Source organism: Chionomys nivalis, chromosome 3, assembly GCF_950005125.1.
Source record: "Chionomys nivalis chromosome 3, mChiNiv1.1, whole genome shotgun sequence".
NCBI classification, from domain to species: Eukaryota; Metazoa; Chordata; class Mammalia; order Rodentia; family Cricetidae; genus Chionomys; species Chionomys nivalis.
The window spans coordinates 110686732-110706081 of record NC_080088.1 but is presented as its reverse complement, the minus strand read 5'-3'; the positions used below and the strand labels follow the sequence as shown (position 1 = coordinate 110706081).

Below are 19350 nucleotides of genomic sequence, written 5' to 3'. Positions count from 1 at the left end.
CTTGTATTTTAATTAATCTCTTTTATTGAACATATACTTCATTCTCATCCTCTTCCTACAATTTAATATCCCTTTATTTATGGCTTTGTGCCCATGGTTAAATGGATTTGCAGAATTAATTCCTGCAGGGGAGATTTTGGCTTAAAGGAGTGTACATATAAAATATAAATAGACAGTTGTCAGCTTTAAAAAGACTCAGTTGTTTTTGCCCATAATTACCCTCAATGGCAGCTCAATGATTAGACCCCTCTTCCCTGTCCTGGACTGGTTTGGAAAGGCTGTTAGCTAGGATTTATCTTGGTACAGGTTTTCCAAGGATTTGGAAGGACATGGTGGGAGAAAATTCATCTCATGGTGGCCAGGGTACAGAGAGACAGAAAGAGACTAGGGGCAGGGTATTTCTGGGATGTTTCTCCAGACCACTTTCCTTCATCTAGGCCAGTGACTATCAACCTGTGTGTCCTGACCCCTTCGGAGATCGAACCACCCTTTTACCCTAGGGGGTCCCCTAAGACCATTAGGAAACATAGCTACTTACATTATGATTCATATCAGTAGCACAATTACAGTTATGAAGTAGCAATGAAATAATTTTATGTGTGGGGTCACTACAGCATGAGGAGCTGTATTAGAGGACCACAGCATTAGGAAGGCTGAGAACACTGGTCTGGGAATTCCTCATTTTAAAATTTTATGTGTATGGATGTTTTGTGTGCGTGTACGTCTATGTACATGTGTGCCTGGTGCCCTTGAAGTCCAGAAAAGGCATCAGACCCCTTGGAACTGGAGTTACAAATGATTGTGAGCCATCATGTGCGTGTTGGGAACCACAACAAGAGCTCTTAACCTCTGAACCATCTCTCCAGCCTCCTAGACACCTAGACATTACCTCTTAATTTTATTTTTATTTTTATTTTTTTGGTTTTTCAAGGCAGGATTCCCCTGTGTTGCTTTGGAGCTCGCTCTGTGTTGCTTTGGAGCTCGCTCTGTAGACCTGGAACTCGCTCTGTAGACCAGGCAGGCCTTGTACTCACAGAGATCTGCTGCCTCTGCCTCCTGAGTGCTGGTATTAAAGGCGTGCGCCACCACCGCCCAGCTCTCCCTCTTAATTTTCATCAACTCCAAACAATGCCATCAGATTCTAACTATTTATCAATGGATTAATCCAGTTATTGAGAGAGTTCTCAAGATCCAGTCACTTGCCCCAAAGCCCCAGCTCTGACCATGCTACATTGGGCAGCAGAACTTCAACACTTGAATCTTCTGGGGAGACACCTCGTAGCTTTGTCTGTTTCTGGCAGCACTGTTACAGCATCTCAAAGCTATTGAGATAGCCATTTATTAGCAGGTGAATGGATAAACAGAATGCAGTCTGGCATATGTTGTGTGGCTTTTCCTGGGAGATGTAAACAAACATTTGTCATCCTAGATAGGATACTCATGACAGAGCAGAAAGTGTGATTCCACTCACATGCGTGTTGTGAAGCCTATGAATTTAACTGGGGATACACAGAGACCCACCTAAGCTTACAGTTCAGAGGTTCAGTCCAGTTAAATGTTTTCCTTTGTAAGAGTTGCTGTGGCCATAGTGTCTCACAGCATTAGAAACCCTAACTAAGCCGGGTGGTGGTGGTGCACCCTCTTAGGGTAACAGGCAGAATAGGCAAATAACTCATTCCTGGGGCTGAGTCAAGTATCAAATTCTGCAGGACTTTTCCTCTGGAAGTGCCCAGCTTCTCCAGAGCAGCATGTGTATTAGTGAAGCCTGCCCATTGATTTTCAGGAAAATAGGAAAAGACAGGAACTGGAAATCTCATATTGAGTATTCAGACTTGTACTTAATCCTGCAGGCTTCAAAGAAAAAAACTAGTGAATAAATAAAATGAGCTACCAGATGATGGTTAAAGTATTCCCTTCATTGCTAGTCACACTGGGAGTGGATTGTAAGCCAGTTACCAGCTGGTTTGTTGGTTGGTTGGTTGGTTGGTTGGTTGGTTAGTTGGTTAGTTGGTTATGTGTTTTGTTTTTTGTCCAGTAACCAAGCAGGGTGAGTATGGGCAGGAAAGGAGAGGTCAAACCTGACCATCTCTGCCTGGTTCCTTTTATGCTAGTGATGCCCACTCCAGTGAGTGAGGCAGGGTTGGGGTGTTTTACCAGTGGGTAGTGCTCCTGGAAACATCAGGAAGAGTAAAGTAATGGAATTTGGTTGAACAGATGAATGGACCCAGAACTATAATTGGTAGCCTGTACTCCCTCTGCTTGCTTCCTTTTGGAGAGAAGGCTTGAGCAAGAGTCAGTGTCTAATTCTACCTCGGCAAGCAGAATCCATGACCCACTCTCACCCTCCCTGTTTTCTTGATTATTTAGTGCCTTCTTTTTGAGGCGTGCACTTTAATTTTCATTCTAAAGCAGTCTCTTGCCAGACCTTTGAAGAATTCATGGTTTGCTAGTTCTGTACAACAGAAGTTTAAGACGGGCCTTTGTTGTCATATGAACTTCTTTTGTGTCAGGAACCCTCCATCTAGGAACGGGGCACGGCAGAGTGTATGAAGAAAGCACCTCCATGCCTGCACTGGGCCCGCAGTCCCAAGAAGAATCAGAGCTAGACCGGGCCCTTTCATAGGTTGGGGGGGCGGGGCTAAGTACCTGGTGCGAGTTCCTTGGAATCATGACTGTGACACAAGGACAAAGTTCAGAAGTATGGGCTGGAAGAAGCTTCCAGATACTAGGGAGAGGATCTTATTTATTTTCTTTAGTATTTCTGATTATGTTTTTAAGGAAGGCTTATGCTTGGACTATCTGAAAGATATAGGTGAGCGTGGGAAACAGAAGTCTAATCAGAGAGAGTTCTGGGTGCCCTGCTTTTGGTGTTCTCTCAGAGGGTGACTGACCTGCAGCTGCCTTGTGGAGTCTTTTAAAGCAGCTTTTCCTAGTTTTGTGGAAAACAAGACTTGTGTTATGAAAAGGACTCTTGTATAAAAGCTCCTCTTCCTTCTGTGAGGTGCCAAAGAGCCCAGTAGGAAAGAAACTGACAGAAATTTATAGTACTTCTACCACTGGGCTATATTCCCCTACTTTCTTCACTTTTTGTAACCTTCAATATTATGTAGCTGTGTGGACCAGGCAGGTTTTTGACTAGTTTCTTTATGTGTCTATACCGCCATCTGCTGGGTGTAGAGATATTACAGAAATTTTCAGTGAAGGTAGTGTTCCTGCTGAAGTTTTACTGTGTTTGCCATAAGTATCCTGAACAAGAGAAGTGTCTCAGCAAGCAGTGGGGAAGAACCAAGAAACCCTCACACTGTCTATAGTTCAATATCTTTCTCTATATATCTTCTACTCCCATCATGATACCTCCTTGAAGGTGCTGTGTAGTCTGGTGGAGAAGAGGCTGTCATAGCACACTGGCCCTCTTTTTCTTAGGTATACAGCAGAGGTAAGATTGGCATAGGTCAGCTCGGTGGTTGGCATAGGTCAGCTCTGTGGTTAACTCCGCACGGATATTGACAAGGCCCTAGCATCTGTTTCTTCCTGGGTCCATGGTTCCATCCCAGCTCTTTTGCAAACGACTCTGAAGTAGTTAGTACTCAGTCAGATTCTGGTACAGCTGAGCACATGGCACAAGCCTGGGATCCTAGGCTTCACCAGGAAGGAGTTTCACATATAGCAAAGGAGCTTTTCGTTTAGCTCCTTAATTTATTTGCATAATAGAACTGCATGCCAGCCAGGCCTGGAATCGCTGGAAGACCTCGCACAGGCTGGGAAGGAGGATTACTTTGTTGAGCTAATAACTCGTGTCCTCTGCCTGCAGTCTTGTCTGCACTGGCCCCACAAGGATCTTCCATCTCTGCCTAGGTCCATTTGTGTTACATCAGCAAAGTCACGAGCCAGCGGGAACAGCGATGCACTTCTTTTTCTTGGCCTTAGCTTAGGTTTTAGCCCTTGCATTGCTCTTCTTTCACACAGGACTGAGATGGCATGGGCCTGTTCCTCACCTGCATCCTTCCTCAGTCCGTAGGTCTTTACTCACAGAGTAGGTGTTTAACACTTGTTGGCTGAGTAAATGGAAAGCCCATGGCTCTGTAGCTGCTTCCATGTGTAGTAGGGCCGCCTTCCTCGGGTGTCCTGTGTTCCTAAGACTGAAGTAAGCACAAAGAGTCTCCCTCTTTTACATGCATCCCCATGTTTACATGTGCAGACACACCCTCATCCAAATATTCTTAAAAATACTGTGGAGGAAGTGTGTTTTTGTGATTTTTACCCAGCAAACAGAAGCACTAGAACACCTCTTTGCCAACATAGATGTGCAGCAATGGGCCAGAGGCAGTGAAGCCTCCAGACCTGTAAGGCTCAGCTATGGCCTTCACGTCACAGATGGAACTGATCAGTCCCAGGGGTGGCTTAGACATGCCTTTGGAGTGGCAGCTGGAAGAAGAGGAAGCAGAGAGACTCTTCAGAAGCTCCTGACCCTTTGGGAGGGACTGCTGTCATTGTGTCTCCCAGATACTAAGAAAATGTGCTCCCTGGATAGTGGTGGTGCACACCCTTAATCCCAGCACTTAGGAGGCAGAGGCAGGTGGACCTCTGAGGCCAACCTGGTCTACAGAGTGAGTTTCAGAACAGCCGGGCTACACAGAGAAACCCTGTCTCGAAAAACCAAAAAAAAAAAAAAAAAAAAAAGAAGAAGAAAAGAAGGAAAAGGAGAAAGAGGATGTGCTGTGACATTTTCTTTTCTTTTTTTTTTTAAAAATTTCTTTTTTTTAAAAAAAAATATTTATTTATTTATTATGTATACAATATTCTGTCTGTGTGTATGCCTGCTGGCCAGAAGAGGGCACCAGATGGTTGTGAGCCACCATGTGGTTGCTGGGAATTGAACTCAGGATCTTTGGAAGAGCAGGCAATGCTCTTAACCTCTGAGCCATCTCTCCAGCCCCGCTGTGACATTTTCTAGGGGTGGGTCACAGTTCTCTTTTCTTTTTATCAAAAATATTTATTTCTAATGTATATTATGTGTATATTTATAAATGCATTGTATGTCTGGTGTTCATGGAAGCCAAAGAGAGGCCATCCAATCCCCTGAAACTGGAGTAATAGGCTGTTGTAAGCCACCATGTGGGTCCTGTAAACTTAACACTGGTCCTCTGCAGGAACAGCAGCTATTACTCTTTCATGGCTGAGCTATCTTTGAGCTCCAGGGCCACAACTTTCATCTGACATTATCCAAAGCCTGAGCCCTGAAGGTGTGGTAGAAGGCAATGAAAAGTTCTGCCAGGCATTCAGCAGGAAGCTTTCCTTGTATATCAAGCTTCCAGGTTTACTTAATGTCTTGCTCAGACCCCTCTTTAAATACGTGAGCTTCCATAACTGGGCACATCTCTGCTACTCATGTGTTCTTTCTGAGTAAGTTTGAAGAAGGAACAGGGCTGTAACCTGCCATCAGAGAGATGCTCCTCAACACCCATATGAAGTAAAAATAGTGCCTTACTGTCTCAAGCCCTCAGAAGGAGCTGCCTTGGAGAGGCCAACCCTGGCCCAAAGCAGATGGTGTTAAAGCAGTATCTGAAGGTGGAGCCGGGCCATAGGAAGAGTTCTTTAAAGAGGAAGGCTCGTGTGTCAAACACAGAGCAAAGAGGGGTGGACATCTCAAGACTGGTCTCAAAGCCCCTATTAGTGCTATCTTTACTTTATTTTTTTATTTATACAATATTCTGTCTGTGTGTATGTCTGCAAGCCAGAAGAGGACACCAGACCTCATTACAGATGGTTGTGAGCCACCATGTGGTTGCTGGGAATTGAACTCAGGACCTTTGGAAGAGCAGGCAATGCTCTTAACCACTGAGCCATCTCTCCAGCCCCTAGTGCTATCTTTAATTGTAAGAGTATGCCTCGAAATTCTTCTAGAATTAGTTACTGGGGAGATGACTCAGTGGTTAAGAGCACATGATGCTCTTTCAGAAGACCCAAGTTCCGTTCCCAGCACCCATATCAGGAAACTCACAGCAACCTATAACTACAGTTCCAGAAGATCTAAAGCCCTCTTCTGGCCTCCGTGGGTACCCACATATAAATCTCTCTGTTTCTCACACACACAAATTTAAAAATAAATTTAAAAAAGTTCTGTACGGTAAGTTGAAAGCACTCACAGAACAGGCTAATAACCGGCAACATGAGCTCTCTGGTGGCACAGCCATCATAGTAGTTCAGTTTCCCAGGTGCTGTACCAGTAGCCACCTCCGAGCAGCTGAGAAGAATCACCTCAGATGGCTTGAGATGGGCCAGTGGTGACTGAGAACAAAGGAAGTGGGCCAAGACCTGGTGAAGACTACCTGGTTTCCGTAGTCAATCGATGTTAGTCTAGGCTGTCTTTGAATTTACAGTCCTCTGCCTCCATTTCCTGAGTATTGGGATTAAAGACGTATGCCAACACACCTAGTAATGTGCCTTTTAAATGTTTAATTATGAGAAACTTTAAGGGTAAGCAAGAGCCCAAAATATCCACGTCTGATCACCATTGCAGCATGTCCTCTAAGCCTGAATATTGTCATGCCCCACTCTCCCCGTATACTCTAAAGAAATCCTGGAGTGACTGTGTTCGGTCAGGCTTCTCCTGTAATGGATCAACCAAGGGTTCTTGAGTCTGGAATGATTGGGTCTCACTTTTACTTCTGAAGACCTACTGACTCTCCCCTCTTTGTCTTGCTTTCCAGTGGGAAATTAGTGTCTCCAAAGTGGAAAAACTTCAAGGGCCTGAAGCTCCAGTGGCGGGACAAGATCCGTCTCAACAACGCCATCTGGCGGGCATGGTACATGCAGTGTAAGTGTGTTGCCAGCCTGGCAGTGGATGTGCTATGCCACAAGGGCCTTAATTCTGTGGGATCAGAACTCTGCATCTTGGAGGCCTGAGTACCTCGGATCTAGAGCCTGCTCTTAAAAGACGTTTGCAGTAAAATATTTCCTTAGCAGTCTGTGATAGGAAACTAAGTGATAATAGATCCCAGGAACCAGGACATTCACCAGCCATCAGGCAGAGTCAGCCAACAGAGCCCAGAGTCTGGAGGAACAGACATATGAGACCCTGACCATAGTGTGTAGTGTATGCGGGGTTCTTTTCAGGAGAGTTGGGAGAATGTAGCCAAAAGGTGACACCTGAAGAGCCAAAAAGCAGTTTCTGTTTCTAGCAGGTTAAGAAGATATGAATGCCACTGTATAGCCCTTATTCCTGGCCTAGCTTGAGGATGGGAGGATGTGGGTTTGAGGAGCAGGCTGGACTTTCCTACTCACTAGCTGCCTTGTATGGACGAGCAGCTTCATTTCTTAGATATTACTGACATCCTTTGCCTTGGGCCTGCATACTTTCAGTTCTCAGAGCTCTGCATTTCTCCAGTGTGTAGTAGTTTGGGTAGAGCTCCTTCAGCAGTCTTGGTGTAGTTACAACGTCTCTCTTCTCCCCAACCAGACTTGGAGAAACGCAAGAATCCTGTGTGCCACTTTGTCACTCCGCTAGACGGCTCTGTTGATGTTGACGAGCACCGCCGGCCAGAGGTACTCACCCAGCAAGTGGCTGAGCAGAGGGTGTGGGAAAGGAAGCCTGCCTTCATTTCTCGAGAAACAACCCACCAAAGGACCAAATTCTACAGGAGAAACCACAGGGAATAGAGGAGCCTGTGCTGTGCTAGTAGTTGACATGACCTTGAGAAGGAGCAGTGGCCTCCAGAAGATTCTATCCTTAGACAGACTGACCTTATAGGGCTTCATTCTCTGCTTTCTTCTGAGGGTTACTCAGGGAAAGCTGACTCATGAAGGCACATACTCATGCTCTGGGTCATCCCTAGTACCACAAGCAAAACCACCTCTCCAGAAATGTCAGAGAGAACTCAGTGTCCTTCAGCTCCCACTGCAGGTGCAGCCCAGCTGGGGCAGTACTCTCCTAGCATGCACCGAGCCCTGACTGCCATCTCCAGTACCACATAGACTGAACGTGGTGTCAGAAGCCTGCAATTCCAGCATGTGAGAGGTAGAGGCAGGGAAATCAGAATTTTAAGGTCATTCTTGATATACAAGGAGTTTGAGGCCAGCCTGAGCTACATGAGACCCTATCTTTGGGGGGATGACAAACAAACAAACAAAGAAAACCTTAAGATAGGGGATGAAAAGAGGTTGAAGAAAAAGTGGCTTTTTATATATATTTTGTTTTATTATTTTGGTACTAAGGATAGAATCCAGGGCCTCTTACATGACAGGCAAGTGTTTAACCATTGAGATATACCTCCTGCAGCAAAAACTAATTTAAAAACTTTAAATTAGATTTATTTATTTGTGTGTGTGTGTGTGTGTGTGTGTGTGTGTCACAGCATTTGTGTAGAGGTCCGAGGACAACTTACTTTTCATCATGTGGATCCCAAGGATTGAATTCAGGTCATCAGCCTTGACAGCAGGTGCCTTTACCCACTGAACCATCTCACCAGCCCTGATTTTCACTCTCCGAGGGTATTGGTGGGCCATGTGTGAGTTTCCTTAGCATCCTCAGGCAAGGAGGAATGCTCTCTGCCTCCTCTGAGTGCTGTGTGATTACCCTGTACCCGGTGCAGAGTCATGGGTGTTGAAGCAAAGATACATTTTTAGCCTGAGTTCAAGTTGTAGCTCAGAAGAGAAGAGGTGTGCCAGTGAGTAAAGCCTTCTGACCAGGAGAACCTTCTGAGGCCACTTCAGTAATGGGTACTGGGTGGTCATGGGCTGAGATCTGATCATCATACAAGACCTGATTTTCATTTTGGCCTCTCGGTTATAGGCCATCACCACAGAGGGCAAATACTGGAAAAGTCGCATTGAGATTGTGATCCGGGAATATCACAAGTGGAGAACCTACTTCAAGAAAAGGGTAGATATTGGCAAGGGCTCTCAAAAGAACATGCTCTGGAAGCTCTGGGGGCAGGGTTGGGGCTGGGTAGGCAAGAGGTGGAACTGTATTCAGAATGTAGTCTGAGGCCCTAGACTCTACAGCTACCCCACAGTCACGGAGCATGATGTGGGAATATTGTACTCAACACCAAACAGTGACTATGGTTTCCTCAGTCATGAATAGGGTTATTTTCTTCTTTGGGCCCATATTCAGGGAATGATGGCCAATAGAATCCCATTCCCAACTCGCTTCCCATATAGTTCACTCACATGTAAGGAGGGCAAGTTGGGATGTTACAGGGTTCTTGGTGGCTGCCTCATCTTGCTCCCTTTGCCCACAGCTACAACAACACAAGGATGAGGACCTCTCTAGTCTGGCCCAGGTAAGTGAGCTTGAGAGCCCTGCATCTTGTCAAGATGCAGCAATGACTTCTGTGCCCCAAGAGAGTCCTGTAGTAGAAGGCCAGACTAGGGAACAGCTCCTTCTCACGTGGAGGTCCTGCAGGTGGCCAAGAAAACAGGCACACTCTCTGCTGGGTAGGCTAAGGGAATAGCCTTTGCCTCTTAGGAAGCATGCAGCATGCCAGGACTGAGGATAATAAATCCAACTGCTTTGAGTCTTTTTCCCCTGTTGGCTAGGATGATGACATGCTCTATTGGCATAAACATGGAGATGGCTGGAAAACCCCAGTCCCCATGGAGGAGGACTCACTGCTGGACACAGATATGCTCATGTCAGAATTCAGTGACACCCTCTTCTCCACACTTTCTTCACACCAACCGGTGGCCTGGCCCAACCCACGGGAAATAGGTAACTAGTCTCTGTCCTTGGACAACTGGATTCCTTCTCTGTGAAGATTCCTCTAGGCCAGGCTTTAATCAGGGCACCTCTGAGCTGTTGCTTGGCCCTTATTTAGGCAACGCAAGGGAAAAGAGAAGGATTGCCCAAGCGTCTTGTCTGGGGTCCTGTGCAGTTGCATGGGAAGAGACTAGAAATGGAGCCTTACAGGGATGACCACTGTTCTTTTAGTCCCACGGTGAGAAATCAGCAGGCTCTGATCTGACCCCATCTGTGTTTCTGATACTGTTCTTGTAATGCAGGAAGTGTCTGGAGAGTACTACACTCATGACATCCCACCTGGAGACCATCAGTCTTGTAGGTCCTCAGGGCAGAGCCACAGATGGACAGTGAGAGCAGGGCCAGAGGGCTGTGGGGATGTAGAGTGGGTGCGCCTAGCTTCATGGTGATCCCAGTACTGCCTGTCTTTTCTGTCTCCTGAGGGTAAAGAGGACATAGCTATCTAAGAATGGCCACAAACCCCTAAGAATGTAGAAATCTCAGTCAACTTCCTACAGTTCTTAGAAGGTTCTAGAACTAATTGTTTATTTTCCTTTGACCTTATTTGAGGTAAAAATCATTCCCTTCTCTAACTTGTAATTCTTGCAGCACATTTGGGAAATGCAGACATGATCCAGCCAGGCCTGATCCCTTTGCAACCCAACCTGGACTTCATGGACACCTTTGAGCCTTTCCAGGGTGAGAGTAGCTCTTGTCCCTCCCATATCAGACTGGTGCCCCTTTTGTAGAGAGGACAGTTGAAAACAGGTGTAAAGGAAAGGCTTGGAATTTTTCAAAACTGAATTTTTTTCTGATAGTAACTGCAAAGCCTGGAAAAGCTTTCTGGACATTTGAAGGGAGTTGGTATTCTCAGAGAGGGTGTTAGTGTTTTATTCCTGCTGGGAGCATCGCCTGGGCCTTGACTGTGGGCAGTTCCTTATGTAGACAGCAGAGAGCGCTGTGACACAGCCACTTCCCAGTAAAGTTCCTGCGGTTCGGTCAGCTCCTTGAGCTCTGCCGTTCTCCAGGCCCGAAACACTTGGTATTCCAAATGGTTCAACCAGAATCGTCTGTCTATAGGAAAAATTATCTTTAGGAGGGGTAGGGTGGGAGTCAGGCCCCTGTTTATGTGTCATAATTCCAGAAAATGGTAAGCTCATGGACTTAAAGACTCCCATGTTCTTTTTCAGATCTCTTCTCTTCCAGCCGATCCATTTTTGGCTCCATGCTGCCTACACCTCCGTCTATACCTGCCCCAGATCCCAGCAGCCCACCTTCTCAGGTAGAGAAGCTGGGGGAGCAGGCGTGGCAGATATAGGGCTATCATCAGACTTTACAGCCAGAGCTGGGTAATGCTGTGACCATAAATTGACAACACGCTGGGACCATTGCTGGATCCAGTACTGAATGCATGTGAATATGCAAAGAAATTATGGAACCCTCTTTGAAAATATCCTTAGCTCCCCACAAGGTGGGAGACTGTACCAACAAAGTCATTTTCCTAAGGCCCCACGTAATCTTTGTCCAGCTAGCTCTTTTCTTTATTCTCTCTCTCTCTCTCTCTCTCTCTCTCTCTCTCTCTCTCTCTCTCTCTCTCATTTTCATTGGTGTTTTGCTTGCATGTATGCCTGTGTGAAGATATCAGGTCCCTGGAACTAGAGTTACAGTTGTGAGCTGTCATGTGGGTTCTGGGAATTGAACCTGGGTCCTCTTGAAGACTAACTAGTGTTTTTTAACCCTTGAACCATCTCTCCAGTCCCCAGCCAGCTCTTTTCCACAACAAGATTAGTTATAGAAGAAAAAGCATGGATGACTAATACAAATATATTGTGTAAACTGGAGGGTGGTGGTGCACACCGTTAATCCCAGCACTTGGGAGGCAGAGGCAGGTGGATCTCTGTGAGTTCGAAGCCAGCCTAGTTTACAGAGTTACAGGACACCCAAAGCAACACACAGAGAAACCCTTTCTCGAAAACAACAACAACAACAATAAAAAAGTATATGGTTTTTATTTTTATGTAGCAATTAATTAAAGATAATTACAGGTGTTAGGGCTACAGAGCTAAGCAAGGCATAGTTCTCTGCCCTGGGGAGCTCTCAAGTTGGTGATGTATTCAGTTAGTCATCCGGTAATCTGGCACCTTCCCCACCCAGCTCAGATAATCGTTTCTTCTGTAGAGACTTGAGATCTGCACAGGTGATTCCTCGTGGCTTTTCTACTCAGGAAGAGCTAGCCTGACTGGAAGTTGATACTTGAAGCTGTCCTGGGGGGAGCCCCTGAGCAGCTGTGGTCTAGGCTGCTTCTACTGTGTAACAAAAGATGGCAGAGACTGAGGGCAGACCTGGACCAGACTCTGGAAACCAGATATCCCTAGGCTTCCGTCCAGCTTTGTCTGAGCTCTGTGTTATCATTAGATCCTAATGGAAACAAGACCCCTGCTGACACCCAGGGAACACAGATCTGTTTCTCCAGCAGATCGATGTGTTGGGCATGAGAGATAGCACTTTTGTCCCTTGGTCCCTTCATCTCCATGTCCACAGTTAGTCTCTGTGTTATGTAGTGCTAAACGGTGAAAGTTAATTATCCAATCGTATCTTTGTTTCTTCGTGTTTCTTTCTTCCTCAGGGGAACATCTTGCCAAATACAGCTCTTCCTACTGTGAGCCTGCCCAGTAGCCTCCTTGAATCTTCTGCAGCCCCCTCCCCGAATCCCTCAGATGGGCAGGGTTGTGAACACACCTCCCAGACTGTGGATCCATTTATTCAACCCGCAGACTTTGGTCCCTCTGAGCCACCACTGAGTGTCCCACAGCCCTTCCTCCCTGTCTTAACTATGACCTTACTTTCCCCTGGCCCTGGCCCTGCCCCAGCACCTGTCCCAGCTGCATTGCCCTTAGTCTCCCCTCCTGCCTCTACTCTGAGCCCTTCAACTCCACCAGCTTTCCTGCAGCCTCAGAAGTTTGCTGGAGTCAGCAAATCAACCCCTGTAATTACCCACACAGCCTCTACTACTCTTACCCATGATGCTTCTGCTACCACCTTCAGCCAGAGCCAGGGTCTTGTTATCACAGCACACCACCCAGCCCCTTCATCATCCCCTTGTGGTCTGGCATTATCACCTGTACCCCAGCCACCAGTTGTGGGCGCTCCCCAGCCTCATTTAACTTTTATACACCCCAAGCCTGTGTCCTTGACTGGAGTGAGACCCAAGCAACCCCCCAAAATAGTGCCTGCTCCCAAACCTGAGCCTGTGTCCTTGGTATTGAAGAATGCCTGCATTGCTCCAGGTGAGTTGGATTAGGGTTATAGCCTGCCAAGGAGTCATGTTTTCCTTCCTCAAAGACTTTACGTTTGTGACACCTCCCTCCACATTTAAATGGAACAGAGCAATATGGTAGTTCATATGTGCGCTCTCTCTTTATTCTATATGTTTAAACATTAGTGTAGTGTTATCTGGGTGTCGTGACAAGTGCCTGTAAACCCAACATTTGAGAGGTTGAGGCAAGAAGATTTTGGACTTGAGGCCAGTCTGAGTTACATAGTAAGTCCCAGGCCAGCCAAGGCTATATAATGAGACCTTATTTAAAGAAACTAAAATTGGGCTGGTAAGATGGCTCAGTAAGAAAAGACATTTGCTGCTAAGCCTGACAACCTGAGTCTGATCTCCAGGATCCACATGGTGGAAGGTGAGAATCAGTTTCCATAAGTGTCCTCTGAGTTCCACACAGGTACCATGACACTTTCATACCTGCACACATATACACATCACACCAAATGAATAAAATATAATTTAAAATCTAAAGGAAATAAAAATAAGAATTAGACTTGAAAACGTGGTTTGAGAATACATAGTCATGGGCATCTATCTCTTTTTAGGGAATATAGTAGGACTCAAGTAGAAGGTAAAAAATAACTCAGATGCCTTGATGCCCTGGTTTCCCTGGCCGTCTGCAGCTCAGCAGTTTTGTTCGTAGTAGCTCAGTCTCTATAGGATCAGACCCTCACTTTCAGCTCTCTTCCTCCCTACAGCTGCCTTCTCAGGCCAACCACAAAAAGTGATCATGACATCAGCCCCTCTGAAGAGAGAAGGGATTCTGGCATCTACTGTGTCCCCATCCAATGTGGTCATTGCTTCTGCTGCTATCACCAGGGTAAGGAAATCTGGCCTAGGCAGGCCTCTAGCGTCCTCACCTAGAGTGGCTTTCAGCCAATGTAACTGCTCTGCAGCAGTGGTACATGACCTCCCTCATGGGTCTCTACAGGCTTCTGGAGTCACAGAGTTCCTCAGCCACAGTACAAGTAGCCAGCCTACCCCTGTCTCTCGGCTCTTCTCTCCAAGTACAGTGCAAGACTCTCTGGTGAAGGGCGAGCAGGTCCCACTGCATGGGGGTAGTCCCCAGGTCCCTGCCACAGGCTCTAGTAAGTATTTTCCTGAGTGGGGTGCTTTGGGCTTCATGGAGGAAATAAGCAGCTTGCTCCTGATGGGGAGGCCATTCACAGGCTCCATAATCAAGCCTGGCCTACAGAACCTTCAGTCTGCACAGGCTGGGGAAATGCTTACTGGGCATCAGAGTAGTGTAGCCATACCAGCAGAGCAGGCACAAGGGGCGGCAGTTGTGTCCCAGCAGGGACAGCTAGCACATTCAGGAAACCGCGCTCAGAAGGCCTGGCTCAGAGCTGCCAGTCCCATCCAGAAAGGGACTGAAGATTCTTGTCAGCAATCTGGAAAACTTGAGCCTGGGACTGCTGTAGCTGTGAACCAGCAGCAGGCTCGTCACCACACCACCTCTCCTAGTTTCTAAACCACTGCAGATCTGCGGTCATTTTCATATCATACAGCTCGGGGCAGTCAGAACAGGACTGGTTTTGCCTGGTGACTTGGAGAGTCAGAAGTAGGGACTAGAGGTCCTGTGACATCAGTATTGGGTTCCTTCTGGTGCCATACCTGGGAAAGGAACGAGAATATCTGTGCACATCCCAGGCAAGCAGTCCGTCTCTGTGCTGCACCTTAATGCCTCCTTTTTGCTGAAACCATGGTTGCATCTGAGCATCTTACCTGGGAAGACATGATACAGAGGGGTTTCCAGCTGAGAGGGGTGGACTTGTCCAAGGGCACGTTTTGAAGAATGGGACTCTTCAGTCTGGAAAGATACAGACTCAAGAGACAGGAGTCAAGTGTCTCAGATTATCCAGGAAAGGGAACCGCAGAATGCAACATTTAGAACTGTGCACTGAAGCGAAACCTGGTCATCTAGGAGAAAATAAATTAACTGACAGCGTTTGTTAGAATAAAGTGAAGGGACCTAGGAAATGGCTTCCAGGGACGTGAGCCCAAGTGGGTCACAGTAGTACTCTGCTATATTCCGCGAGGGTCAAAAAGTGGTGGTACTTTTCATTTAACATTTTCAGAGTGGGTGAGAGAAAGAGTAAGGAAATATCTATGTAGAATTTAAAGAACAGAAATAAAGCAGACTCCAGTGCACTGAGCACATGGGTTAAGAGCCTTACAAACCTATATGGGCCCTCGGCTACCTTGAGGTGGCATTTTAAGGATTGGGTTAGCAGTTCAGTTCCTCCTTTGAGCAATTGCGGACACCTAGGATGGGGTAGCATTCATGCCATATCCCACATCTAACTTGCCTACCTCATGGGTTGCTTTGGAACCAAGAAATCCCCTTTGGGATATGGGCAAGGGTTTCTTCAATATTTTCTCTGGGGTAGCCATAGAAGGACTTCCAAGCCTAAGGGCTTGCAGGGAATCCCTCTGGTTGGTGAGGACTGCCATGAGGACAGGACAGGGAACCCTCACTTCTTATTTTTCCAGTTCCCTTCTCAAGTGTTTTCCTGTTAAGAGATTTTTTCCCCCCTCAGGCCGTGACTGCCCCAACTCAGGACAAGCCTCTCCATGCCCATCAGAACAAAGTCCCAGTCCTCAGTCTCCCCAGAACAACTGCTCAGGGAAATCTACAGACCCCAAAAATGTGGCTGCATTAAAGGTACTGCTTATTTCTCTTGAGCCTTGATTGCCTTGGTAGGATGGGGCGGAAGAAAGCATCAGGAAAGGAGAGCCACAGATCTAGCTGGTGTTGCAAACCCAGAACCACTAAGATTAAATTAATTCCGACCATTTCCCATCCCACCACAAGCCCATGGCGATTAGGGCCTATTCAGAGCTCTGGGTGGGCACTCTGGGCCCAAAAACCAACAGCAAGTTCTTATGGCATGGTAAGGGTGCATGCAACCTTGGCCACACCAGTTGCAGGGAGGAAGCAGGATTGTAGGCACTAGGTTGTAGAAAAGCAGTCAGTCTGGCTGCCAGGGGCCAGAGCACATACTGCTTTCTAGCCCATGAGTCCTGCCTGCTCCGTGATGACTCCTCTTAGAGCTTCTTAGCCATTTGCCTCTCCTTCTGCATAGTTTTCTGGCCTGGCTCGTCATGTGCCCCGAGACACTAGTCTCTCTCTAGCCTCTCAGCATTATGTTGTGCAGTAAGGAGGAACAAGGCCTGGCCTATGTCTCAGTGACCAGTTGATTCTCCAATAGAACCGGCAGAAGCACATCTCAGCTGAACAGAAAAGGCGTTTCAATATCAGGATGGGCTTTAACACCCTGAACAGTTTGATCTCCAATAATTCCAAGCAGGTAAGTTGCTTGAGAGTGTCCTGGTGGCATGATAGGGCATCTTTCCTGTGTGCCACTGGCCAGCTAAGTACTGCTCCCCTGAGCCACCTGTCCTCTACAGACTAGCCATGCCATCACACTGCAGAAGACCATGGAGTACATCACCAAGCTGCAGCAGGAGCGGATGCAGATGCAAGAGGAGGCCCGGAGGCTTCGGGAAGAAATTGAGGAGCTCAACACCACCATCATGTGAGGTTCCATTCGAGTGCTCCACCCCATGCATTTCCATGTCTCAAAAACAGAGGGGACCCTTTATGGCCTTTGCTGCCTGTATTGCAGCAGTTTAGCTTCTTGTCCTCCTCCCACAGGCCTCTGCCTGTATCTGGCTGTGTCCTGCCTGTCTGGTCCCCCAGGGTCCTCCTCTACAGTCACCTACCCCAAAGCATCCCCTGACTACTGTTGTTTCAGCTCCTGCCAACAGCTGCTACCTGCCACAGGAGTCCCTGTCAACTGCCGCCAGTCTGACCACATGAAAGACATGTTTGATGAATATGTGAAAAGTAGGATCCTGCAGAATTGGAAATTCTGGATTGTATCCTTGGGTTTTCCTTGCTCTTCCCTTCCCCAGACAGCACAGTGAAACAGTGGGCAGTGCTCTCAGGCACTCCTTGGAGAAAGAATCTCACAGTTGTCAGAGTTCAGGACTAGCAATGCTATTTTCTATCTCAGGGAGAGAGACTCTGGACCGGCCCTCAGGGCTGGAGAGACCACATCCAAGAGGCTTTGCAGGAAGGGGCAGGGAGGTAGTTGGCCTGCTTTACTCTCCAAACTTTGGCAAACAAAAGCAGCTTGATAACTGAAGAGACAGCAAGGTGAGAAGGAGAGGACCCTTCTGACAGCCAGTGACAGAGAGGGTGAGCCCTACCTGCTGTGACATTGGAAAGAAACCAGGGCTTACTGAGTTACTGAGAGACCAGACCCTCATGCGGTGGTGTGGTTTGTTTCTTCTTCTCTTCTTATTTGTGGGGGTTTTTAATTATTATTTTTTTAATTATGTGTGAGTGTGTATGTGTGTGCATGTGCGAGTGTGTGTGTTGAGTGCAAGTACCTGCAGAGTCCAAAGAGGGTATTGGATCCATTGGAGCTGGAGTCATAGGCTGTTGTGAGCCTCTTGACACAATCCCTGGGAGCTGAACTAGAGTCCTTTGCAAGAGCAGTACACGCTCTTACCTGCTAAACCGTATAGTTCTTTGTTTTGTTTTTTGAGAGAAGAGTCTTTGGTGCCCAGGGTAGTCTTGAACTCTTGAGCTCAAACAATCCTCCTGCCCCAGCTCTCCAAGTAGCTATAGGTAGGGTTTGAAGCCTGTTCCCTCAGATTTTCCTCTGCCTTTGTGTCCCCTGGTCTTGAGTACCACAATAAAGCATGTCCACCCAGGTGCCAGGACCTGTCTTCTGGCCAAGGCTGCTCTGATCTCAGCCTTCGAGGTGGCAGCATTGCTTTACAGGATGGTTGCTGCCCATCTGTTTCCCAACAGCCCTGCTTTGAACATGGTCCACTTATGCGACATAGGACAGTCCCTGCAAACACAGCTGTATGGAAAGAAGGAAAGCGTGGCGAAGGTTGTGTGTGTGTGTGCGTGTGTGTGTGTGTCCTGCACTTCAGAAGCTAAGTTTGTTTATATTTTGTTTGTTTGTTTGTTTTTGAGACTGTTTCACTTATAGTGTAGGCTGGTCTAGGACTTGCTTTGTTGTACAGTATCCTCTTCCTCTTAAGTGTGCCACCATGCCTGTGTATTTGCACTACTTTTATTCGTATTGAGAGTGAGACCCAAGGCTTCACATGCACTGTGTAGGTCAGGACTGCATCAGGGAGCCTAAGAGCCTGACTTGAGATGGCTGACAGCACGCCTCTTCCCAACTTGCTTTGCTGTCTTATTCTGCCATTAGCAGAGCCTGGTCACATATGAAATGTGTCAGAAGTGCTTCAGTGAAATGCTACATTCCTCATTTTTAGGCTAAGGTGGGTACTGTAGACATCAGAATTCAAGAAAAACATTTCTATCTCTACTGGGCCCATCCTGTAATCCTTTGGGAGCTCTGCAGGAAGTGGGGAACTTGCAGGCTGTGCACAACACAAATGTCAGGCTCCAGCTTCAGACAGACACTTTGCTTTTGAGTGTTGTGTTGTGTGCCTCTCATGTTCCTGTCGTGTCTCCTCTCTTTCCACACAACTGTCTCCTGTAACTGGCTAACCTATGGTCTCATGTTCACCGCATTGTTTACCCCTGTACCAGGCCAAAGAAACTGTCTTCTGTCTCCTCAAAGGTCAGTCATAGTAAGAGCAAACCATTGAATCTCATGGTGGGCACACCTTGCCTGGCAATAACTGACCTGGCCCTTCCTCTCTCTGATCAGTTTTCTGTAGGTAATTATTTGCCATTTCTGAGGGAGGTCAGCAGGTAAGCCTTCTTTATCTGTGTCTCCTTAGCCCTCCCCAGTGCTCACCTTTTCCTTAACTCAGTCCTGTAGTTCAGCATGATCATCCAGCCACTGTTCGAGTCTTTCAAGGGAATGGTGTCTACCAGCAGCTTGGACGAGTTTCACCGGACAGCACTCTCCTGGCTGGACCAGCACTGTTCTTTGCCTGTCCTCAGGCCAAGTGAGTCTGGAATACCAGAGTTTGGTACTTCGTGCTGGTTCAGAAGGGAGAAGAACCCTTATGTGGGCAATGCTAGAAGAGTTTAAACTCTACTGCACAAAGCCAGGCCAGCCAGGCCAGAGGCATGAGGACAACATTGAAGGGATCCTAGAACCAGAAAAGCTCTAGGAGCCAGCCTGGGTCCCTGAGCTCCTCTCAGCAGGCCTGCAGTCAATCACATCCAACTTACATTTATTGAATATTTGTTATTTGCCAGACTCTGTTTTAGGTAAATTTTGTGCTTTCTTACTTAATTTCTTATTTAGTTTTAAAACTACAACCATATATTAAA

The 19350-nt window shown here is 47.0% G+C and overlaps 1 protein-coding gene across 2 annotated transcripts in view; it reads left to right on the top strand.

Annotated features, from left to right (window-relative positions):
* Mlxip (MLX interacting protein) overlaps positions 1–19350 on the top strand; it is an 83443-nt gene that overhangs the window by 43380 nt on the left and 20713 nt on the right. For both annotated transcript variants that reach the window (XM_057764396.1, XM_057764395.1), the window contains exons 2-16: positions 6711–6817; positions 7460–7545; positions 8792–8881; positions 9243–9284; positions 9541–9712; positions 10349–10438; positions 10930–11021; positions 12366–13026; positions 13769–13890; positions 14002–14158; positions 15611–15735; positions 16283–16381; positions 16482–16609; positions 16829–16952; positions 18890–19019. In XM_057764396.1, coding sequence (XP_057620379.1) covers positions 6711–6817; positions 7460–7545; positions 8792–8881; positions 9243–9284; positions 9541–9712; positions 10349–10438; positions 10930–11021; positions 12366–13026; positions 13769–13890; positions 14002–14158; positions 15611–15735; positions 16283–16381; positions 16482–16609; positions 16829–16952; positions 18890–19019 — 2225 coding nt within the window. The remainder of the gene's footprint in view (positions 1–6710; positions 6818–7459; positions 7546–8791; positions 8882–9242; positions 9285–9540; positions 9713–10348; positions 10439–10929; positions 11022–12365; positions 13027–13768; positions 13891–14001; positions 14159–15610; positions 15736–16282; positions 16382–16481; positions 16610–16828; positions 16953–18889; positions 19020–19350) is intronic.